This window comes from Nipponia nippon, unplaced genomic scaffold (genome assembly GCF_047370975.1).
Source record: "Nipponia nippon isolate SJK-2023a ecotype South Korea unplaced genomic scaffold, ASM4737097v1 scaffold_1, whole genome shotgun sequence".
Classification (NCBI taxonomy): domain Eukaryota; kingdom Metazoa; phylum Chordata; class Aves; order Pelecaniformes; family Threskiornithidae; genus Nipponia; species Nipponia nippon.
In genome coordinates, this window is record NW_028262290.1 from 122098134 (window position 1) to 122123739 (window position 25606).

General features: G+C 39.1%; 2 protein-coding genes across 2 annotated transcripts in view; one reads left to right on the forward strand and one right to left on the reverse strand.

The window, feature by feature from the left end:
• Nucleotides 1-5117, forward strand: part of OSBPL10 (oxysterol binding protein like 10) — a 122394-nt gene extending 117277 nt beyond the window's left edge. Inside the window, exons 11-12 of the mRNA XM_087770775.1 lie at nucleotides 1193-1346; nucleotides 2124-5117. Coding sequence (XP_087626901.1) covers nucleotides 1193-1346; nucleotides 2124-2168 — 199 coding nt within the window. The 3' untranslated portion in view covers nucleotides 2169-5117. The remainder of the gene's footprint in view (nucleotides 1-1192; nucleotides 1347-2123) is intronic.
• Nucleotides 5118-7242: 2125 nt separating this feature from the next.
• STT3B (STT3 oligosaccharyltransferase complex catalytic subunit B) overlaps nucleotides 7243-25606 on the reverse strand; it is a 53903-nt gene continuing 35539 nt past the window's right edge. Inside the window, exons 7-16 of the mRNA XM_087770810.1 lie at nucleotides 24127-24273; nucleotides 21384-21432; nucleotides 19618-19772; nucleotides 17643-17854; nucleotides 16582-16769; nucleotides 15911-16082; nucleotides 13402-13575; nucleotides 12247-12360; nucleotides 10972-11184; nucleotides 7243-8924 (exon numbers count right to left, since the gene is read on the reverse strand). Of these exons, the coding sequence (XP_087626936.1) occupies nucleotides 8844-8924; nucleotides 10972-11184; nucleotides 12247-12360; nucleotides 13402-13575; nucleotides 15911-16082; nucleotides 16582-16769; nucleotides 17643-17854; nucleotides 19618-19772; nucleotides 21384-21432; nucleotides 24127-24273 (1505 nt within the window). The 3' untranslated portion in view covers nucleotides 7243-8843. The remainder of the gene's footprint in view (nucleotides 8925-10971; nucleotides 11185-12246; nucleotides 12361-13401; nucleotides 13576-15910; nucleotides 16083-16581; nucleotides 16770-17642; nucleotides 17855-19617; nucleotides 19773-21383; nucleotides 21433-24126; nucleotides 24274-25606) is intronic.

Genomic DNA, 25606 nt, shown 5'->3' on the forward strand with positions numbered 1-25606 from the left:
ATGCGTAAAAATATGTAAAATGTGATGCAGTGTGAAATGTAAATCACACACACACGTGTGTGGTTTTAAGGCTCTGAGCACCCACATCACATGCCGAACTCTGACTGCGTACATTAGAAAAAAACTTATTCCGTTGTTCACTGGCAATAACTGATGATGCTTTTCTTCAGAAAAATCGATATTTTTATTGAATTTAGGAACATTTTATTGGAGGATTTAAAAACATGAGTTAAGCTTCAGTTTATTATCTGTAAATATGTTCTCTTTATTGTGCAAAGGTGTGCCTTGAGTCATTGTCCAGGGTCAGATACCATTTTTCCCTACTTTCCAGATGTGCTTGCTTATCACAAACTCATTTTTCCCCTGTCGTTTAGGAACAGAAGGGTTGGAGTAAATCAGGAACCCAGTAGCTCTGCAGCGTATTTATTGTATTTTTTGGGTACTAGTAAGCAAATGACAACTAGCCAGTGTTTCTGCAGGATATGCAGTTTATCAGATTGTAAACAGAAACTCATTTAAACACCCCTGGAAATAGGTGGAAGCTGCAGTCAGTTTCTTCTCAGTATTTTTCTGGGCCACGTTTCTGCTAGGCTCATATAGTGGGAGGAGGCATTACATCCGAATGCGGTCAGTCACGTGAAAAACAAGTTTGGTTATAGGCTGATAATTACTGTTAACTGGGAATACAGAGCACAGACCTAGAAGGGCTCCCTGGAATCAGTGCATCAGTTCCTCCGTTCAGTAACCATCAGTGTCCCAATTTAAGGTACTCTTGCCTTTTGGCTAACATGGCCTTATAATTAAAAAAATTAACTGCAAATAAACACAGAATAAACCCATGCCATTTAGGGGTGGATCATCCGTAAAGAATGTGAACAGGAAATGATAAAAATAAATCCGTCTGCTTTGGGGAAAAAAAGCTCAGGTTGTGAAGAGTCGGGAACACGAACAAAGCTATTGAGAAAGTTGACTTGCATGGCAAAATACTGGGAGTTGAGCAAATCTGAAAATCTGGTGCACAAATGCGATGCATACCCTAGGAGAGCGATGGTTCACAAGCTATGTGACTTGCAAAACTGGCATGGAGAACATGGCGTCAGCCCGCCTCTCCCCCTGCTGCTGTCTAGCCCGGCACTCGGCTGCGGCAGAAGGGTTCTCACTCTGGCGCTTGCGCTCCTTCTCCATCACGCAGGCACCTTTGGCAACACGTCACCAATTCTCTGAAAGAAGGCAATATCGATGCAGCAACAGAACACAAGCACCGCCTCGAAGAGAGACAGCGAGCAGAGGAGAGGCAACGTGCGGCTCTTACAGCCCCGTGGAAACCAAAATATTTTGCCAAAGAGGTACTTTCATTGCCTTGTTCTAAAGACCCTGTAGCGTGTTTCTGCGTACAGGAGGATGCTAGTACAAATAAATTTGTCTGTGGTTTTTACCATGGGCTAGTGTTGTTATATACAACCGATGGTTTTAAATTCTGTTTTTGCCGGAATCTGGCTCTTAAAGAGGAGCAATGGATTTTTCCATGTCCATATCGTAAACTTGTTTACTTTCCTTCAGTTAGATTTATTTTAACCTGAGGTTTTGGTGCCTAATGTTAGGCCCTTAAACCTATGTTTCTTACCTTAAAATCCACACCTTAATTTGCAAATGCTGTGTACTCACATCTCCTACTAATCGTGATCTCAGCATACAAAGTGAACACGATCTAGGGATATTTATCCAATATGAGTAAGCATGGACATCTTAAACGCGGTCTTGGGTTTCACATGCTTGAAATGAAACAGATTTTACTAAGTTCGTCTTTGCCCTTTCTTAGAGGAAAGGGGGAAGGGAAATAAGACCGACTGACGGAATTATTACGTGACTGTGGTGTTATGTTAGCCAGTATGCGCAGCTATTTAAACCAGCAGTTCATCTGTTGCATCTTCCCATTGCTTCTCTTCCCCCTTGTAATTTTTCCCCTCCCACCTAGATTACCTGTAAATTCATTAAGCACAGAATTTTCAGGTGACAGGGATGGGTTTCTTGTGTTGGTTAGTATCATTTTAGCTTTTATGTGGACATACACGGATCCCGTATGTATAAATCTTGTTTGTAAACTCTCCCTAATTCTCCTGCAGGGCGATGGTTGGCTGTACTTGAATCCTCTCTGGAAGACCCATTGACGGGATAGAGCAGTTGCCTCGCCACTTCACCTTAAAGGCATTAAAATGATACAGTATATAACTTCAAGATGTCATTGAATAGGTCCTGTTGTCAGAAGATACAAACGAGAAGCTATATACTGTGAATGATGCATCACAAAATAACCACAAGCTCAAGTTTATTCAGGAGCCATTTTGTGTGTGTGGATACACAAACACACACGCACACCTCCGTATGTACGCGCATACATGCACGCAGTGTGTATGTGTCTGTGCGTGTATTATTTACACTACATGTAAACAAGTGTAAACACTAACAGTGATGGAAAGACCTTTTCCTCTAAGTGTTAGGGCACAGAACTCTGGCTGGACTCAGCTGGGGTTCCCCGAGTTGTGTGCTTGCAGGATCAGGCCCTATGCTAGTATTTAAGAAAATACTTTTTTATTAGTACTGGTTAAGGTTTTTCTATTTTTCACTTTTGCCAAAAATGTTTTGCACTTAAAATGTGATGTGTCACTTAATGGCAGTCATTCTGTCTAAACAGTCATGGAGTAACTCACTTTGACATCAGAATGATACACTGACAGCGCGCTCGCTCTTCGGGATGCTGATTTAAGAGCATGTTTCCTGTCACTTACGAGTGTGAATTTTCTGCCGTCTCGTAAGAAGTAGCAATACCTTCTCAAGAACATTGTTCGCACTAACCCGTTCTGTCCTCGCTTTTTTGTTTGTTCATACCTCCAGCTGTTCAGTAGATCTCTGGTCACCATGGAGCCGGCTGCTCTGGTCATTTTGATCTCGCTGTGTAATGTTCTCTGGCTACTGTCACGCCAACGCTTTTGGGTTACGTGTTCCGCTAAATCCCGTCTGGCAGATGTAGCTGTGGTGTTCCAGCTCACTCTTGCCTCAGCTTTCCACCCCGGCGTAAGAGAGGCGTAGGACGGCGTTGGGCTGTGCCTGAGGCGCCCCAGGTCACAGCCTTGCCTTTTAAGTTCAACCACTGCTGATGCGTTCACGCTAAAATGCCGGGATGTGCGGTGAGGCGGGAGAGGCCGGGTGGGAGTCCTGTCCCGCTGTGCCGGGTGCAAGCTGTCCCCAGCAGCCGAGAGGCAGGTTCTGTGCGCTGCTCTGGGAAATTAAGGCAGAGCTCGCCTGGTCGGAGCCCTTAATCCCCTGTTAAGGCCCCAAGCAGCCCTGCGTTCTGATTTCTTTTGCTTTTGCCCCAGTCAATCCTGTAGCTTGATCTTGCTTTGTAGGGTAACCGCTGTGACAGTAAGAAAGTGGATTCTGAAAGCGTGTTAAAGCTTCGTTGCTTTTTTGTTCGTATTTGTTGAAAATGAAGATGTTTTTGAGAGAAGTGACAACAAAAGGCACGTGTGAAATGTGCTGACTTCTGCTCAGTGCTGCTTTTTACAGTGCCCCATAAAGAAACCACAATATTTCTAACATATAGTAGCATGGACGCCTACCTTTCTGTAGTACTGATTCATTTTGTGCCTTTTGTCCGCTTTCTGAATACACTAGCTTACGCTTCATAGATATTACACAAACATATTTAGGTCAAAGCACTGCTTATATCTGTTCTTGTGCGTCCTGCATCTTATAATTTTTTTTTTTGGTAGATTTTAAAATCTCTTGAGCAACTCGGAAGGCTAAACAGAGGTGTGTACACAAGGAAACATGCCATTAGTTGTTCATTCGGACATAATATTTAATAGCTCTTTACATTTGAACTTCAGATCTCTGTTTAATGAAGGGGTGGCTCCTTTTCCTCCTAAATGCGATTTTGTCTGCTTGTATGTACTTCTTTTGCACATCAGAAAGATTCATGTTATAAATGATTTAAATCCTATTTTTTAAAAAAAAAAGTGGACTGTGTGAGCTTGGTTTTGTAACTGACACTTTTTTGTTTTAAAGGAAAAAGAAAAATCTTATTTTTAGGAATAGTTGATGTTATTCTGTAACGAAACAAAAATGATGCTGTCGTAGTAATCACTGAACTACTACCAAGTATCATCAGGAAAATGAGTACTTTATCACCTGCAAGAATTAACTTTATAATGGATCCACTCTCGTTCGAGAGGTTAGTCTGATAAGTATTCATACAGTTTGTAGTATCACCACAAAGAACAATCGAAAAATGCAGAATTAAACGCACGGAACATCCTCCCAGAACTTTTGACTTTCACACACCAAAGAACAAGCCACATACTCACTGAAAATAGCCATGGGAAACCTCTCTCTGTCAGGCATGAAGGCCTGCGCTCCTGAAAGAGTAGACCTCTTTCAGCTTTGATGGTATGACTGTCGAGGCTACAGAGATGCTGTAGCTGTTCTTTTAAGGAGAAATTTGAATAATTTTATGCTTGTAATTTATTGAAGATTTTTTTCTGTCTGCATGGTTGGTTGTTTCTGCATGCGGAGAACATTCCACTTGGGATCTGATAAATGTTTTGTTTTGTTCTGATGCTGTGAAGAATCCCCTGATGCCGGTTACCACTGTTTCTCTTCCAGAGCAACTTGGGAGAGGCAAACATAAAAATGGTCCTTTCTGAAAAGATCCCATCAGCGAGAGATTCCAGAACAAGATTCACAAGTGTCAGTTTATTTTTCTGGTAGTTCCGTGTTCGGTATATTTTACAGGACTGAGAAGTAAATATTCATAAGCCTTATTCTGTAGGTTGTTCCAATAGCTGTCTTGGACTTGCAAGTAAATATTTTCCTTTTCAAGTAGCCAATGTACACTCTGAATTGTAATGTAAAAACCTCCATGTACTTCAGTTTTTTTCTGCACACCTGTAGAAAGCCTATGCAACCTGTTTCTTTCTTAAATTAGAACTGTTCAGAAAGAAAATTTATACCTTTTATCATTTAAAAGATGCTCTGGCAGGCTCTTCTGATTTGCCTTCCTTTCGGAATTTGTGAATTTAAAATGACAACGCTCATGAATAAAAGATTTGTTTCATTTAGCAGTGGGATGCCCTTTCTCTTTCCGTTGAAGCATTAGTTAACTGGTGCCAGTTACTCGGATGTCCAGGAGCGGCGCGCCACGCTCAGGGCGCCTGTGAGCTGTTTGCACGGTTCTGATGGAAGTGGCTTGTCAGCCGAGTCCTGGGTTGTTGCGGGGTTTTTCTGCCCCGTTCCTACTGCCAGACAGGGCGTAGGTAAGTTTTTGTTTAAATCGGACAGCACGATGCAGGGAAAACAGGGCCGGGCAGCATCACAGCCTTAGGAAAGGCTGGGGAACACGTGCCTTATTTTGACAAATAAAAAGGAAATAGGTTAAGGTGTTCCCTTGTTTCTGAAAATCATGTTTCATTTCACCTTTGTCATTAACAGAGATTCTTGATTAGATGCCTCTTAAAATACAACTCTCAATTATTGCAGCAGTGGACACTTGCATGGGGAGGAAAGACATGCTTAGAAGCTTCGTGGATCCTGGTCAACATTTTTCAAGTGTTAGATAATGCAATTCTGGCTTATTTTAAACATTCATCCACAGTGTTGGAAACTACCGTGCCAGAACGCTTTGTTTTTGGGCAAAGCGGAAAACAGCGCGGGCTGTAAACAGGACAGGGAACACTTCCCAGTTGTGCTCCTTGCCTTCTGCTGCATTGCTTCAGGCCCTGTCTTGGAGCCGTGCATACGTTTGGTTTAAAGACATTATTGAGTTTTAGTCATAGCCAAATATGATTTATTTTCAGGTTTTACTCGTAGTGGGATTGATATGTACAGCATATCTATCAAGATATGTAACTAATGACTTTTCTACCCCTCTGTTACGGAATTACTTCCACAAGTGAAAATACTTTTTCTGGGCTTGCCAATAGTACTGCCTGCCCTCGCCGCTTTCAGCAGCAATGATTAAGTGATGCAGAACTTTTATGCAGTACTGGCTTCACAGACACGTGCAGTTTTAGTTCCTTAGCAACTGATGACCAGAGCCTGGCTTATGCATTTTTTTTACTTCAGATTTTGCTGTTTTGTCACAGTTGGGCTTCAAAATCTTCAAAGTTTGACCTAGTAGAACAACAAAAGGATGGCTGTAGCTAAGGAAATAAATAAACTAGTACGGAAGGTATGTTTGCTAATGACACAAGACGCTAGTATTCTTTGCTGGTACAAGCGTGGTGCAGTTCTCGGAGAGAAGAGGTTCAAGTCAGTTCAGCTGAGTAATTCCAGGAGGCAGGTGGAGAACCGGGGTAACCTGTGTGGCGTGCAGGTTCCTGAGGACCCACTGGAGGCGATACAATGCCTGCCAGTTCTTCTTTGTAACTCTGTTTTTTCCAAGCAGCTGCCTTAGTGACTCAACTTCTCATTCCATTTAAATGCAGAAGATTGGCAGAAGCCTTGAAGTCAAGTTAGATTTAAGAAAGCTCAGGTAGGTGGTAGGCAAAACTTCAGGCCCAGGCTGGCTAAGATTCCTGTAGCTGGCTTATTTTTCTTTCGTACAGCTTTAAAAATGCTATATAAGTCAACAGGATTCACTTATTTCTTCTCTGTTAAAGAGAATGCTGTCAGCGAAGACGGAAAACAATCTCGGCAGAACTGTAAAGATACCTAAGGATGGGAGGGCATCCTTTTATTTCCTTTTTTAAAACAAGGCTGAGTTACTGCCGAACCACAGGCTGCCCAGCAGCATCTGTTCTGCTGCCTTTCAGATGTTCTTCCAAATGTCAGATCGCTTATTTCTTACCGACGGTGAGGGGGCAGGATGCAGATTTGCTTGGAAGGAGCAAGGTATTACAAATTACGCATCACATAATCACCCCTTCTGCTTGTGGGTAAGCAACTGTAACAGCTTGAGCTTCTCCAGATGCTGGAAGGATTCACTGCCAGATGTGTGCTTGGGAAAGAAAGATGGCTGCTGTCCTCTGAAAATACTACAGCCACTTTCATTTCATCACAACAGAGGCCCTACCTTTGGCTTAATAAATTTAAGCTGGAAGGATGTTCAGTAGCTGCTGTGGCTTCGTTACAGCAACTTCATGAGGTCAGCAGATTCGCATTATGGAGTTCGAACGACTTCATTTATCACTAGGACTATAAGCAACATGTTATCAAGGTAATCGTAACAAAACTGACACAACACCCTTAACACAAAACTTGAATTAACTTTATTTTCCCCTACAGTCAACAACTGGTCTGCATTGAGCTTTAAAGCAACAAAATAAAATGAAATCTCCAAACGACAGGGGGCCAGAAATCCAGATTTAATTACCTTTGTGAAAATGTTGCAGCTGTAGTATTGGTCTGTGTAAACCACTGGAGTCAAAAATGAGTTCATAAATCAAAAAAATATTCTACACCTTGGGAAAGAAGTCAGCAGTAACATTCTCACAGAACACTGTAAATTTACATTTTCTTCATGAAAGGTACATACTATTCTGCATTTTACATCAAATTATTGATGCAAGTTTTGTTTCTATAAAAAGTTACAACCTGTGGCAGGAAAACAAACTGCAAACCCCTTTCATTTTAATTAAAAGAAAATTTTCAAGTCTGTATAAAGTTTTCCTATAGCTGGAAAGTGAACATGTTCAGTCTCCGTTTATATTTTAGTGCATTTAATCTGATGGTTTTCACCACTTTTTTAGAAAAAGAAAACAGTATAAAAGACAGACAAAGCAAACGGCACTATAGCAGGAATTTCTTCAACTGATTTAAGCACTCTAAATAAAAATGCAGAGAAACAGATTTCCAGAAAAATTTTTACCCTCACAAGAAAGGCAGTGGGGGGGGGGGGGGGGAAGAGGTTTGCAAATCCTCTACCTCCAATAGCCACAGAAAAGGGGTTTTTGTATACCTGTCAACCTTTTTCTTTTTCCCATGAAACAGGCTATACTTGTTTTACCAATGTAAACATTTACCTAAACGAGTTTAATTTCTGTTCTGAAGCACCAGCCACCGCATGGTGCTCAGTTGTATCTTCCTATAGCATTCATTACTGTCGTTTCGGATTTTTTTAAGATACAAATTTAGCCCTTGTATCTACGGTGTGCAAGATTTGCCTTGTCTACCTTATGAAATGACGGAGTAAGGCAGCAATGCTGCAATCCCATGTTAAACAAAAGCAGCTTGTCCAGTCTAAACTAGCATCCAATTCATCTGTCCTGTCATCTCTTGTGAAAACTGCAGCGTTGCTTCTTACACTCCAGATCAAAACCAGCCTGCAGCAAGAGTAAAAGGACATTGAAAGAAACCGCTGAAAAATAATCATGGGAGTAACTTATTTTCAAAGTTTAATTTCAGAGAGCTCTGCTTCCTCCTACTTGTTGAAAACAAGTCATTTTTAGATTTCCCCATTCCAGTTTACAAACTGCTGCTATTCAGCTGAACAGTGTTTTCCAAAAAAGATTGACAAGTATGCATGTGCCAAGGACCAAATTACAGGGTTCTTTGGTGCAGTCAGTCCAAATTCTCAAGATTTGAAGGATAATATGTACCAATAAAAAAAAAAAAAAATGCTGCTAGACTTGGATAGCAGCTCTGTCTTGCTTCACATTACAAATCTAAAACAGCTGTTCTCAATAAGCCAATATTTTTAATCAGACATTGCCTGAAAATTTTGTACAATAATCTGGACCAATGATGGTTCTGTACCCTCATGTTGCTGTGAAACATGACTTGAGCTAAAGGCAAAGACTGGTTATCTCAAGGACAACTGCTTCGTATTAGCAATCAGAACAGTGTATTTAAACTGTCTTCCTGTTGGGTCTCTTGCCTTTCTTTAAAATTAGTTTATTCTTAATGTAGCCACGCTTCCTTTTGGAGGTCTAAAAAGAAAAACAGAATAAAATGTATTAGTTAATGATTTAGTCTTGACCACGGTTTAATGATGTGCATTTCAACACCTGATCTTTAGATTAATTTTAAAGAGCTTAAATAATGGCAAACCCTCAACTAGGTATTTATCCAGTTATTATTTTTAAAGTTGGGATTGTTAATTCATGCCCAACATCTGCTTTTGCGCAAGAGGTACTTTTGCAAGCCCCGTCTACCAGATCTGTAGAATTGTTTTCAAAGCTTGTGCTGAGGCAGAATTAATAATTAACCAACATGATAAAGCTCTAATATGCCCAAAGAGCAGAAGTGGTGGAGAGTGTTAGTTTTGTTTGGAAATACCTTCTTGCATCTTTTGCGCTATTTGATTCTCATAGAAGTTAGCAAGATGAGAGAGAGAAATATTTGCTCAAAGCAGCATTTTTCAAAAGTAAGAGAAAAACTGAACAATCACATTTTAGTCTTTAATCCTCTGCTGTCGGTCTGTAGGCTAGTTAGTGCTTCTGCTCATGCGCCCTTATCAGTGTATTTTAGATTTTTTTTTTTTTCTTCAGGTAGTAATAGGGGGAAGCATTAACGTTAGTCTTGGGTAATATTAACTTCAAAGTTGTATAAATACAGTTAGGTCGTGGCAGGTAGAATTGTACATTCGACATGCCTGCCCCAACACATTAGACAGTCGGCAGCTCCCACGCTTGCTGTACTTTGCTGTGCTTACCAGCAGGCTCTATTATGTCAATTAAACAGAACTTTTCTCTTTTTAATAACAACAACAACATTATTATAAAGTGAGATAGATACAAACTAATATGTAATACTCAGACATGTTACATCTCTGAGCTTGAGCAATGTCGTTCCGAACATGGAAGAGTGACAGGAGATGGACTGAATTTCCAGTAAGGAAGCAACTGCTGAAAACCTGTGGCTACTAAGGAGCCCTCAGAACGCATTTACGAAATCCTAGTTTAGACATTCGCCCCATGCTCTTTGCTGGTTCTCCGATGTCTTAATGGGAAGTAGAGCTCGTTTGTACTGCAAGAGTTACCAATGGATCAGAATTTGCATCAACTTGTATCCTGTCTTTAGACAGAGAACCAACACCTCCACAGCTTAAGTGGGGTCAATGCACCTCTCATTAATAAATATAGCCTTGCTTGTCACTTAAGAGCAAAAAGTTACACCGTAAGTGTATGACGGGCACAGTAAAGCTTATAATTTCCTTTTAAGATAAGTCTAGCTTCAGTGAGAACTCCCAAATGCCTTATTTTATGAACTTCCATCAAATCACAAAAATCAGCGTCTTTAGCCTCTAATGTTCTTTACTTGTATTTCCATGACACAGCGTAAGTTTACTGCCTGTAGTAATTTAGTTTGTTACACATTTGTTTCTGACAGGATTCTGGAATTCCTTTTGCAACATATATTTAAATAGAAAGAAAACAGATGCTGTGAAGGAGAGGGCTGCTAAGATTCTCCCCAGCTCCCCTGATAACGCGTCTTTCTTAACAGGCTGAAGTAGCACACCACTGCTAACACTTTTAAAACCATGAAGATGACTTCAAACAGTAAGCAGCCAGACACTAAAGTTCCGTGAACAAAAGTTTCATATTTAATTTATTTCATACAAAATTGCCATTTTTAAACTTCTAGGCATCACTACTTTCAAACAAAGTCAGAAAGCAACTTCCACATTATTTACTTAGTGAGCCATAGTTACTGAAACATGAATTGATGTACTTTAGAGATTATACTTCCAGTTACATGAAGACTTAAGAGTTGTAACAGCCAGTGACACACTCTATTTCCAGTTAGCATTCTGCCTAAAAAAAATCTAGCCTTGTGTCTTCACATGCTTTTAAGTTAAGCAGACAGTAAATTAACAATTATTACCAGCAGGCAGGTCTGATATCGGACACTAACATGAACAGTATCCATAACATTCTGGCCAGTGGAAATACATAATTCACCAGCTATGTGATTCACTGTTAAAAATAAACTGCCACCTCCTCACCCCTTTCAGGTACTTCACTGGGAACCCACCTTCTTTGACAAATACTTCTGTTTTGGTACAATGTTGGTTACTCTAGGTTTATGATCCAATGTCTCTCTGTTGTCTAGTTGTTTCACCTTGTATATTCTAACAAGCCAGTGCTCTGAGGTAAAGGCTTCCTCCAGATGTTTAAATTTAATGTCTTTGTTGCCTATCTCAGCATTGCGCGTACGATCGAATCCTGGGGGTGTCCGAAAATCCAGCTATAAAAATTAAAGTTGCATATTAGTTCGAGACAAAACCCAAACCACCCATTACTACAAACTGTGTTATTTCGTATCACAAGGCAACGCTTTCAGCTGGTGTAGTCAAAGCACAACACTTCTCTTGCATTGGTTATTGCTACACAGAAAAAACTCTCAGTTCCTTTTTGCGACTGAGAAAGAGACGAACTCATTCGTACTCCTACGGATGTCTCGGGAGGCAGCACTTCATGTCTCAACAGAAATACCACATCTGCATTCAGAGGTGAAACTACTTAAGTGAAAGCGTGAGGTGCGGCAGCCTGCGGTAGCTTTTTAGCATAGCTGCTCCCTTGTACTCTCCCTTCTATCGTGCGGTAATTTGCACTTTCACGGTTTTCCACACAAGTCTGAAATAGTTCACGTTTATGTTTATCAGTTAAATTCGACCCCCTCCGTGTTACAAATAAGATTCACTGGCATCAATTTTAGCTAAATAAAGGATTCTTGTGCTAACACATCAGAATGAAGGGCCCTTGGCAGCGGGGGGAAGAACAGGAAAGAAAAAAGCAGACAAGGCAGATCTAGCTACATGCACGTGCTTGAGGATGCCAAAGGGGAGTGACAACTCTGCCCGAGAATTATGCCCTTATGTAATAAAGTGCCGTGTTGTTTAATACACTGATGTGACTTGGATAGAAATCAGGTAGTTTCTGACAGATATTAGTCAATTAACAGCCCCACTTCTGTGTTGCTATTAAAAAAACAAATCTCAAGCTCTCCACAACGTAACAGTTCATGCTTTAGCAAGCGCACTGCATAATGGAATTAAGATGCTCGTCTGGGGCAAGGTGAAAGACAGCAAAAAGCTACGTACAAGTGTAGGTTAGCAGTGGAAATGCTTTCTTCTAAAGGTTATATACAGTAGACCATGCCTAGATGTGTTTTAATTTGTAAAGCTGGCTCTTACCTCCGATTCTGCTACTACAAGCAACACTCAAATCTCAAAGATGGAAAATACATCAAAATAACCTTTGTTTTCTCACATTTCACTTAAGATTCAGTAGAAGTTGTAGCACTAACCTGCATCTCTCCAAATCTGTAATAGGACATTTTATACATGAGGCAGTTCAGCAGAGTTGGAGAACCTGCCTTGTCTACCCGGAATTCTCCCTGAGGGGTAAAGTAATCGCTTTCCTTTAAAAATAAAAGAAGATACAAAAAGTCAATATAAACTAAACCCCTATTTAAGGTAATTTCTCATTCGCTTCTCCACAAAAAAAACCTTCATAAAGAATCTGAACTGACTTTTACAGTTTAAAAGCTGATTTAAGCTAGTCTTAAAACAGAAAAGGATGGTGCTCATTAAAGGTAAAATAGTTACAAACTACCTGCTTGTAACCCAGACCCCAACTGACCAATCTTCCCAAATCCTTATTTTTGTGCTAGTACAAGTTTTGTCACTTCACAGTAAAGCAGTTACTGGAATACTGATCTCAAAATGTATAAGTTAGTTGGGCATCTATCAAAATTATTCTTCAGAAAGGTGAAAGGCACTGTATTGTTAATATACAAGGTCTACAACGTTACCATAAACTTCATATGTGCACAGTGTTTAAACAAAAGATTTCTGCCATTTTCATCTCCAGTGCAAGATGAAACTATGCACACGGGCTACTCCCTTAAGCCTGTGCTCAATATCTAGAAGATTTTGTTAGGCTTAAGCAAATATTACTACAGCCTTCTGCAATCTCTGAGATGTTTGAATAACCTAAACTCTACATAAGTCAATATTAACACTTTAACTTGTCTCCCAGTATTACAGAGTTTGAAGAAATTTGTAATGCCAACCATTTAAGCAGTCTGAACATTCCTTTTTTAAAGTATGATGGTGCATAGTGAGACACACACACAAGAATTGCAGAAGATATCCTGTACTTTTAGTATCATGCAAAAAAAAGTGAAGAGCTTCTGAGGTTACTGACCTTTCAAAACCATAAATATTGAAAGAAACTGGGCTACAGGCCTCTGCACTCCTACTGTTCTAGGAAAACAACCCATAACACCTATTTAAAATAAAATTGCAATAAGGAGTAGAGATTTCCCTCCACTGTAATAAGCACTACCAGAAAAGCAACAACATAAATGAAACGTTAAAAAAACAGTAGAGATGAACATACAGAAATACAGTATTCGGCCAAGAGCGCTTCAGTTTTCCTGTGTTATGTTTCCACTTACCCGAATATCTTTGGGATGTTCCCCCTCTGCTATTCTCACCATCCACAAGAACTTATTAATATCATCACCAGAGTAGCCAATCACACCACCAAAAATAATCAAAACATAATCCACATCCAGGCTTCTCATGATCTCGTATGCCGCCGACTCATTTGATGACATTGCCTTTCCCACCTGTATCACAGCAAAAATATCTTAAATAACTGCATAGCTGCTTATCAAAGAGATCCACAGATCAATATCTTGCCAGACTGAAGCCCAAAAATACATACTTGCCAACCAAAGCCCACATTTTCATTCTAGACAAAGAAAACCCATTGTATCTATTTAGAAACTCAAAAGCCCAGCCTAAATTGAAATATTTTTCTCCTCTGTAAGAGGACTGCTGCCTGTTGAAATGAGCATTTTGAGTATAAAATATAGCAATAAGGGTTTTCCTTTTGTGGCACTTAAAGGTTTTTCAAGTCATGTCTGTATTGCCAAAAACTTAGTGTTGCAGAAAATACCTAATTACAAATTATTTTTAAAGCTTTAGACACAGCCCAAAGTGAATGAATTATTTGACATGTTAGTAATTTCTTGTTTTTTTTCCCCCTTGAGCTCTGTCCTTCACTAATGAAGCAGCCATGCTTCATTGTACTCAGCAGCATACAGGCACCCTCAGCATTGAATTCAAGGTCAGTTTATGCAGAGAAAATGTCAGAATAGAGACATCCTTGAGTTAAAAGCATAACATAGTTTTGGCCCTGAAAAACTTTTAAAAGCTGTATCCAGAACCTCTTCCACACTGGCCACTTCCCACACTTAAAGAATTCGCTTAGGTCAGTAACTGGCATTCAGTTCAGTAATTTTGTTTGCTATTGAAGCTCTCACACTTAAGGCATAATAATGTATTGCTGTAGCAAAAGGGAGTAACTACAATCTAAATAATATTGCATCCAAATCGGTAACATTCAGTTAAGAACGTAATTAGAAAACGCTAAGCTTCGGCTGCAATCTGTCAAAAAGAGAGAGAACCTCAGCTCCTTGGCCATGATCCTAATCAACGTGAAGTTATTTGGCAGATTTCCATTTCTGTGCAGGAAGCGTCTCCAGGGCATGCCTCGTTTAGCGCACAAGTTCAGGTATTCGCCACAACAGACGTTTATTGCTTGGGTTCCCATTTATGGAGTGTTCATTCCGAAATGGAACCTGACAGCGCCAGCAGTCATACTGGAGAGAATTCTTTATTAAAACCCATCAATGCTAATTGCTGTAATGTGTATGATTACTGTGCCTATGCAACACAGAGGACTTCCACGGTCTCTCTGTTCATATGATGCACCTTATCCTGCAGGGATCTGTTGGTTTAGATACAGTATCTGCACTTCTTCCTCTTGTAGAAGAGGGAGGGCACACAGAGCTATGAGCGTTGAATGTCCGTCTAAAACACACTAACACTGTCAGGTCACCAACCAGAATGAGAGAAAAGTGCCTTAGTACATGGGAAGGCTTGTTGACTGATACTAGCACCAACAGTACGATTTCCCAAGCTTGCTTTCGGCTGATGCGAGTTCCCTGCCCCTGTCGAAAGCACGTACATATGATGCCCCCCTTCCCCAATACGCGTTTTTTCAGGACTTTGTACGCTCAAAGCACAGCTTGATTAACTTCTTGATTTTGAACACTGCTTGTCTGCAGATCTGTTCCAACTGCTGTACTGGGTACTGATACAAGACAAGGAACTATCCTAATACGTTCCTCAAGCTCTTCCCCCATTCTGCCCACGTAGCATGACATAGGTCTTCTGGGACGAAACGGCCACTGAGTGATGACAAGTGAGTACACAGCACCTAGTAAGACTGCAGCCCAACTACAATATAGAGCATTCTTTTGTTTCTGAAAAGGTCTAAGTTGCCCAAGATGGTGCCCCTGTAACCACAAGCAATGCTAACGCCCTGCTTTTAAGCATGTGCACAAAGCTTAAACTTGCTCTTCGGAAGTGACAGAAATTAAATGTACAGATGTTTTGTCCAACTGCAAATTTGAGAAGACAGAATCGCATCAAATTCGCAACACTTCCGCGGCTATTCATAAACTTTCTCTAATTTCCAAGATGCCTGAAAATTTGTTGTTTCATGTGGGCAGTTTTCATAGTGCCAATTCAAAATCCAGTCAGCAAAGACAGTGCTGAACTGAAATGATCCCTATTTGGATAGTTACATTAGATTTTGTCTGTCCCCCCACAAAGAAAAGAAGAGAAACTGAAGTAGGCGTGAAGTTTTGGAAACTCCAAGCAAGCAAAATGGAAACTCCAAAACAAACTTGATCCCTTCTAGCCTCAAAACTCTTTATACTTGAGTTCTAATACATGCAAAAAATATGTTCCTTCCACCTCTATGTTTCCCACTCTGTGGAATTTTTCCTTAATATCTATTGCACTATTCATCAGCAGACATTTACAATTTCATACTTGACTGCAATGTAAACATTTTGGTATTTCTGCTCCATAGAAAACTGCCACCCTTACCAGGGCTATGTGGCTGTTGTTCCAAGTATTGTTATCAACCAAGGTTGTCCGGTTGGCCATTCCTGCTATCTGATAACCATAGTCCCACCACGACATCACTCTGGCGTGCTCGTCTGTGTTTTGTCTCAGCCAGTAGTAGGCTTCTCTGAAGTCATCTAGGATATTCCGAGTGCTGGAAGACAGAGTTCATTTTATTCACACTGGTACAAATACTAGCAACAAATTAACTGCACCATGATAAATCTGGGCTCACAAATAAGGGTTTTCTTAATGCGTTCAACTCCCTTTGAGGGATTCAGTCACCAGCAGCCGTAAGTTTGTACCCGCCGACCAGCCAGAAGCTGAACTGCTTTTGAAGATGTGACTAAATGCTTTTCCAGTCAAATATATATTCATAAACAAGTTTTCCCAATTGACTCAAAAACTTTCTTTTTTTTAACCATCATCTTTATTGGCTTTGGATAGGATTATTTTTATGTATTTACATTAAATATTTCATGAAATGTTGTATCTTTTCGAGAATTAGAGTATTAAGAATTTTTTATTCAGGTGACAATTCTGCCTTAATATAACTAGAAGTGATTAAAAGAAGGTACAGCAAATTGCTAACACAAAGGAAATAGAAAGGCTTTTGCCCTTTAATTACTTTCAGACCTGTAGTCCTTACTTACCCATCGTGGTTGTAGGAAGCGAGAACGACGCTGGGGCTGGAGTATGCGTTGCTAGTTACCCAGGTACAGTGGACAGCAAACATCATCAACAACATCAGCATCAGCATAGTAACAATGTTTTTGATATTGGGACCTAGTCCTTCTTCTGTTTTTTCCTGTTCAGATACATGCTTTCTCACTTTGCCTGCCTAAACAAACACAAATACATCCGTTATGGCAACTTTTATCACCCTTGACAATGGCACCCATGCCTTTTTCTTCACCACACGCACCCCACAAATGCTACGGGATACTATACAGCTAGACCAAGTTGTAGCATAAATTAACTAAGTATGCAGAAGAATATTTTGACAATCCAGTAACTTGTAAAAATGGATGATTCCTTGAAAGCCTCTTTCAGAAGAAAAAAAAAACCTATTTTGTGAGGGTCAATGCATGACTTCCTTGGTTTGGCTCAGTTTGATGATGCCCTTTTATAAGGCAGGGTGGAAAAGAGAAAAGCACAGATATTTACTGTGAGGAAAAGGGGGAGACACAGAGCTCACGCATTGTCAGGGTCAGTATAACAAAGCCTAAGAGATAAAAAAACTAGTACCTAATACCACCTTCTTCAGGAATAAGGGAGTATGCAAGTTCATGTATAGAAATAGCTTTCTATAAAATTAAAGTATTCTTTAATTGCACCATGCCTTAGAGGAAATACAAAAGTGAAACATGGAGACATTTGGTGACACAGAACTGCTATAAGGCATTAAGGAGAGCGAGCAACTGTCTGCCATTGCTTCTATAGAAAGCTGGGTCAACACTGTACACTTCCTTTAGGTTGAAGGCTCATCACTGATGAAGCTAGAAGGAACCACTTCTACACTGACACAGATTTTTTTTTCAGGACATCAGTTACACCTTATCGGAGAACATCAATACTTGTGCTAACTTTAAATGCTAGTGATTCAGACCTCTAGTGGCATTTAAAATATTCTGACCAGAAGAAAAAAAAAACAAACACAAACCAGTAAAAATAAGCTGTTTTCTGACTTTTAGCTTTTGCTCCCTTCCCTCACCTTATCATACAGGTTGCCGGGGTTCCTTTTGTCATCCTCATCACTGCTGTCCTCTATTGGTGGATTTTCCCTCTTCATATCATCACCCAAATAACGCTCAAAGACATTGGAGAAAGCAATTGCAGACAGCATACAGACCACTGGAGTCAAAGTGAGCATCAGACGAACCATCACACCAGCAAAGTAAACAGCGCTGATTGCATAAAGAGCAACTGCAAAGAAACAAATCTACTGATGACATTTCGAAAATAACACTCACTCTGACTGCACACGTACATGCTCTCCATAAAACCACTTCTGAAAGTGGGTTGAGCATCTGTGTGTATAAAGACTTGAGTATGCATCTTGCATTTCATTGCTTTTTAATTTACAGAGATACAGTTCAATTAACATTTATCCCTTTTAAGCCTCAAACCCTTCCTGAAGTTCGTCTTGACAACTGTTAACAATAACACAACCCCATTTTCATAGTCATTAATAATGTGTCAGAAGATACATTATTAGTGAAATTTAATATCACACATGGAAAATACTACTGGAATAACAGGTAGTTTCATTTTACTAAAAAGGCCAAACAGCCCTAGACCAAACAAGTTATTGAAACTGAAAAAGCAAAAGGAAGTGTTAGAATTTCACTTAAATATCAAATTTTAATTTAAGTTAGAGATATCTGTGGGCAAATTGGGGGCTTGTCTACATTATGATTCCATACAGACCAATACGATATTGTGAGCCCTATTCTGAAGCAAGTTTTCCTGAACAGTATTATCTCCATTTCCCACCCCACCCCCTCAACACAAAACAAAACAAGATTTTCAGAATAGTAAGGAATATTCAGAACACTTTTCTTAGAAGAAAAAAAAACCCAAACAAACCTGTATACACTGGTTAGGAACACCTATTGTTCAAGTAATAGTGGTTATTCCTTGCCTGCTACAGTTCAACAATACACTTTTGTGAAAGATTTGCCACGGAAATCATGAAGGGACACTGATTTATCAGATTACATTACCTAAATATTTTCTACTTCGTAGCAAAATAGTATGGCTCTCCATTCTCGCTCATAGGTCTCTTTATGCTGACTTAAATGGATGATGCAGCAGTAGGAGGCTGAAAGCGAGTTGTCCAGCACTGGTCTTGACAAGGACTCATTGTAAGCCACAGAGCACAGAATAGCCCAGAGTCACTGGATTTAACACGGTAAATGTTCCCACTGCCCACACACCTCTTAGGTAATCCTAAGAGGCAGCTATATTGGTCTGCAGCCTCCTGTCCCAGTAAAAGCCCAAGACCCGAGTGATCTTCACTCTTCCATATGGGCTACAACTTCAAATTACACCCTTACAAGCCCCATTCATAATCTTAAAAGTCTGCTTTCACAGTACAGCTTCGTACAAATAAACAATTTGTTGTCACTGACATAGGGAGACCTCACACCTCTGGCTAGGCTTGTGTCTTATCTAGCACTTGTTCTACAGCAAGTGATTCCGTTCACTAAAACAGCAGAAGAACTGGAAAGAAAGGGCATTTTGAATCATCATCTGTGACGGGATGAGTGCCAGACACCCAGGGAAGGGCTGGCTGCCTTGCAGCCTGCGTGGGGCAGGGGCCTTCCCTTTGCACTGAGCTGTTCATCTGGCTGAGGTGTGCTGTGGAACTGTACCCCGATGCATGGTTTGCAAGTTCAGCATGTGGAAGAACATGCGACTCCAGCCGCAGAACAGAACCATACCGACAAATATTTCAATCCCACCTCTTGGGACGACACTCCATCACCATTTCACCAGTCTCTGCATTTTTATAAATGGTTTTAAAGACTGCTGGGTGCAGGCAACTTTTCATAATCATCTTTAAACACATTACTTTAAGATCTTTTTTAGAACAAGCCATATACCAGCTTTGAGCAAACAAAACCAAAATAGAATCAAGTTGAAGACAAGATTTTTCAAAACAATTTTTAAATATTTTCTCTTACCAAAGACTCTTTCGTCATTGATGTTTTTGATACAGAACCACAGCCCTGCTGGGAAAGTACACACGAGAATATGCAGATCAAAAAAGAAGGAAACCCATGTTGTAGGCTGATGCTCAGACACAGAGGCAATGATCGGGATGTGAATTTTCGCATACCTTTTTTAAAAAAAATTCAGTTCAAATTATTTGGAAAAGATAAAGTTATTAAAACTTGTAAACATTAGGAATTCTGAAATTCATTTCAAATTAAAATGGCAAGAGCTCTATTCAGCAGAAACCTGATGAAACTTTTATACCAAAAAAAGTCCCCAGGTCTTACTGTATTTAGGAAGTATTTGGTGTATAGATGTATTTAAAACACAAATACAAAGGATTATTTCCATACTAATTAAAAGAATGAAAATTATGGATGTTTTGTTTTATTATGGCAAAATACGAAGCCAAATTTACCAAAATGAAAACACGCAGCTATGGAAGCCCCATCATTACTTTTTGAAGAGATAACCATCCATGCCAGTAAGTCTCCTAGATTTTCAGCATTGTATTTAGAAAAATCTCCTCTACACAGAATACCTTCATTTTCTTAGTACAGAAAGTTACATTATGAAATGCCAGACCAGTTACTGGTGCCCCCATATTCTTTTAGATGTTGAAAAAAATCAGGCCTTGTCTACACTTGGAAATACATGTCAACTAAACAGCATGTCAAACACTCAGTGCAGACAAGGACAAAACCGTGTTCTATATTAAAGACGGCTATATATACGGACCTAGTCTGGGGTGCTACATGACCAAATGGTGAGGTATCAAACATATGTCCTTTTCTTCACTGAGATCTAGTTCTCGTTCAAAACTGCATTCCGTGTTTTAACACAATATGATTTTCTAATGTAGACAAGCCCTCAAAAGTATAATGCTTTGCATATATATAGACCACATCATTTATAGGCAAAAAACATCTATATGTTCTTCAAATAAATCTGAAGCTTCTTTACAGACATCTATTCTACTACATTTATTACAGAGTTGGTACAGAATCCTGTAGGAGCTGGACTTTGGAGCCTGAAAAAACCTGAACTGCAAAAGTTTGAAGTTCTCCTATCCCTGCTTTTAATCTTAGAAAAAAATCTACCAATAAAATTTCAACTTAAATACATTTATCTGAGAAAAACATCTTCAGTTTTATTCCTATTCTTCTGGCTGGCTAAAGAATCCAACATTGGATTTTTAAAGGTTAACTAAAACAAAAGGTTAACTAACACGGGTTTTTACCCGTGAAAACACACATGAATAAACCAGAATTGTTCAGAGTAGACATCTGTATACACAAACCAGATGTATGAACATAATTAACAGGCAACATGCAAGATCTTATGTGCAACATCTTTGTGATTTCATGCAATGCTGCGCAAAGAAAATAGTGTAAGTTTAAGGCTCTTAGTAATTTTTAAATGTGTCCTCAAGTGTTGGTACAGCTTTTGGTTATTTTATGCTGAGAAGCACTACAATTTCATATAGAAAAACATAACGTTACGTATTCAAAGACTTCCAAAGAAGCAAGAAATTTAATAGACAAATTAGTGAAATGGTTGCAAAGATCATGAAACAGTTACTACAAATGCTCTCTTTAGATAACTGATTAAAGCCCCCTATATTCTCCTTGACTGAAATACTAAATGGATTTGAGGATGAGGAGAGCAAAAGATTATTAGTTTTCGGTAGAATGCTATCAATATCTAAATCCTTATATCTTTTATCCTTACTTACCCAGTGTCCCACAATGAATAAAATCTGCCACTCCAAGGAGCAATATAACCTGAAAAAGAGAAGGGGAAAAAATAAACCCTTTTGCTGCCCAGGTATTTAAATGCAAGAATTTTTCTACTCCCTCAAATTATAGCACAAACCCAAAGAAATTTCACTGAACTTGTAATATATGTGAACCAGACCTACTGCATTAGGCAGGCTATAAAGCCTACCAACCATGAAGCTACTTTTAGAAGAACACACTCTTACAGGATCACGTTATACTCGTTGAGTATCAAGACACGCACACCTCCAAAAGTCAGAGCAATGCAATAATAAACAAAATACTTCTCAAAGAATATGACAGGTAGCAACCTATGCTCTGCAGAGAAGGATGAGAAAAAGAAAACCGTAATTGATACGAAAGTATTTAACTTTTCTGGAATGTCTGAGCAGGAAACTGGGAACGATCTATAGCCAAAACACTAATACTCAAAGAAACACTGGTTTCCTATTGTTTCTCTACTGATGTATCTACACGTGGCATGGAATATAAAAGCTGCTACTAGACATGCTGATAAGCTTTACTTTTTTTTTTTTTTTTTTAAACAAAGCCTTTAGATACTTGAATATCATAAGATGAAAAGAAACAGTATCATTATCAGATGAAAGATAAAAATTACTATTAGTAGTAAAATGCTTCTTAAACTTTATTTCCACTTTCCTTGCAACTGTTTCAGCTCCCTCTGAAGACAGATACAGACAAGCTGAAATAAGAGAAAGTTAAATCCTTTAATTTATTACGCAAGTCTTTGTGCATGACACAGTAAGTCTTCCCTCTATCTGGTATTTAAAATTTATTTAAAATTAGTTTAATATCTAGCTTAGACATTTAAATATTGTGGTTAATATTCTCAGCAAGACATATTTTTCCCTTCAGTCTTTGGACGCAAAGTTTCCTCTCAAACCACTGCAAGCACAAGAAGGAGGAGTTATCAGTAGATTGGGAACTACCAGTTATGGTCTTCTCTGGATGTACCCAAAACATGAGATTAGATGACATTCACCTGAGGGTGCTGAAAGAGTTGGCCAATATGAGAACTACCCATCATCTTCACCAGGGTGATAAGGGAGGCCCCTGGTGCCTGGAAAATGGCTAATGCTACACCTCTAGGAAAGGCAAGAAGGAATATGCAGGAAACTACAGGCCAGTAACCCGAGTCCCTGAAAAGATGATGGAGCACAGCCTCCAATAATACATTAGTAAGTGCTTTTTGAACCAATTTTCCTCACTTCTCATTTCTCAGCTGAAGAAGAATGGGCTGAACAAACAGAGCATTTGACAGGTTGAAAATTGTCTATCCTGACAAGCTCAAAGTAGTACTCAGTGGATCAGGGTCCAGCTGGTGGCTAGTAAAAAGTAAAAACATCCCAGAGACCAAAACAGTGAACCGTGCTAAATTGAAAGAGTGGCTGATATGCCTTATGGCAGGCAGGACTTCAATCCAGAACCTCGAACCCCTTCTTCCAGGTGCTGCACCTGGCATACAGGGTCCAGATGTGGGCACCCTTCTGCAAGATGATTATTAAGAAAATAGAGAGGGATCAGAGTGCTGTGAGATGGTCAGGAGCCCAGATCGCACAGCATACCAGAAGTTGCGGGAACAAGGTTTGCTCCATCTGCTGAAGCAGTGGTACTGATCCGTGTATTTCAGAAGTTGAAATCAACACTTCCCAAGAACTCCAACAGAAGACATATTTTGCTGCACACTGAGATTAGCGGCCAAATTTTGGTTCGATATGCCAGTTTGAAAATTTTTGCTAAGTATTAGTAGGACATGCTCCTACGTACTGAAAAGCGAATCATAAACCATCAAGTTTTAGAAGACTTTCAAACAGAGATGCTAAATATTCTTTTGGAATAATGGCACTATAATTAACAAAAATAAAACTGCTATTAAACAGTCCAAAATGTTAAACAACTGATACCAAAAAAATTTACTCCACAAACATTGCTAAAAAGAAGTACAAGAAAGAAGTCAGTTAAAATAAAAACAAGTTATGTCTCAGGAAAGTGGTTTTTTCCAAAATAAAACTCTGACAAAACAGACTGGTTTTGAGGTATAAAATTAAGATCACACAATTTAAACCAAGTAGAAGTCAATTTTTGCATGGGTAACATACATTTAGCTAGGAAATAAGATTTCTTTTTCTTCATCAGGGGAAGAAAGTATGGTATTACATCATGAATGGAGTATATCATGGAATCAGAAGATGGCAGTGAGGCACCTGGGGATGGCAACCAAGCAAAGACAAGCTTGTTTTTGTGCCATTGGGTAGAACTGCCTTGAAGACTGGAGGCTGAACCACAGAAGTAAAGTAGAACTTAGAGATTAATTCCAGTCATACAGAAATCTGATTCAAGTATTTCAGAAAGTAAGCAATCTGACCTTGACCTATCAACGCTGTTCAGAATAGATTAGCTATAGGTATCTTCATAATATGCTTTGGCTATAGTTATGTTCCTCATCCAGTCTGACTTCTTACATCATTATGTGGACTGTGGATAAACCCAAAATAGTGGAATGACACTACAAAGTTTGTTTTTTTTTTTTTTCCTGCAGCCCAGAAAGCACAGTGAATTCCAACACACAGAAACAGAGTAACATGGGCATTGGTTTGCTGTGGCATTGCCAACAACTGCTTTAGACTAAACCATCTGGTTCACCTGCTCCAAAGGTAAATTAATTTCACATTTATTTACCTGTGTATGTCAAATAGATGACACTCAGGAATACAATACCAGCAGCTAGTGAGACACCCAAGAAGAACAATGTCTGAAATTCTTGCTTGGTTAATCTGTCTCTCAGATACTGCAAAAACGCATACGCCTGCAGCAGTGCAAAAACACCTGAAGAAAGAGGAAAGTTTTTGTTTAAATTCTCAAAAGCACTAACAGCTGTTAAAGCAACTGGCATGCTTCAGCTATATTTGAATTAGAAAAATAAATGTAAGGTACACCTTTACATCTGAAAACTACTATAAAAATCACTTTCTGACAAATAGCCTTTAATACTTAACAGGGATGATACTTTCTTGCAATGACAGAAAATTGCAATGAGAGAAAATACTCTCCAAAGCATTCTTTGCTTATTATATCGAGAGCTCCAATACCCACTGCCTCTTTGCTCCCAAATTAAATTGGGGTAACGGAGAGAATCACCTGGAAACTAGATTGCACTGGTTATGACAAACACACAGGTTAACATACAGAGACCTGGTGAAAAATTAAGACATAGACCCCAGGCAAGACACAAACAAGGCTAATACAGAAAAATATGGAAATTAAGCCACTGAACAAAACAGGAGGATTTAATGAAAGAAAAAAAACCAAACCCAAGCATTAGGTGATACAGACAACTGATTTATATAAAACTAGCGTTGAAACACCAGAATTCACTGGGTAAGCGCTCCACACACTCAAAAAGGCTGCTCAGAGTTTAACATTAAACCAGAACTTGACACGATTTCTCTGTTGTTATTCATTTCAATGTATATAATCAGATCAATCCAATGGTTAGTCCATTCAAAAGTGAAAATTCACTGGTAGCTGGCAGAAGAAGAAAGCAGAACTCAAGCGTATGGTCTTTCCTCAATTTAACAATAAATATGAGGTGCACAATGTTGAAATTCACTAGTTCTGAACACCTAGAGAAAGACACAAATTCTATTCACTAAATAAATGTAAAATTCTTCAGATGCAAAATGTGGTTTGATAATCTTTACTCTTTCCATTATAGTCAGATTGTTGAAAAAAAAAAAAAATCTCCATTTTTTTAAAGCATTTTTCTGGTAAATTTTCATGATATTCCAATTGCTGTCCCAAATACATTCTGATAAGTGACTACACATAATAAAAAACTTGAGGAATATAATAAACTATATCACACACACAGTGTATGCAGTTAAACATAAACCTAGGAGTCTTAGTAGAGGTTACTGCTGTCAAGAAATCAAGATGCCTGACTTAACAACTATTGAAAAAATCAACTTACTTTAAAGAAATAAAAAGAATCAAACAAGGTTGAAATCAGTTATTTACTAATCAGGAGGCTGATTTTTAATTTAAGTCATCTGTATTTAACCCACTTTGAAAAATTACAGAAGACTATCAACTCTAAAACCAAATTGCTCAGTAAAAACTGTATTTACCAATAAGGAATGTTTCAATTGTACAATGCTTG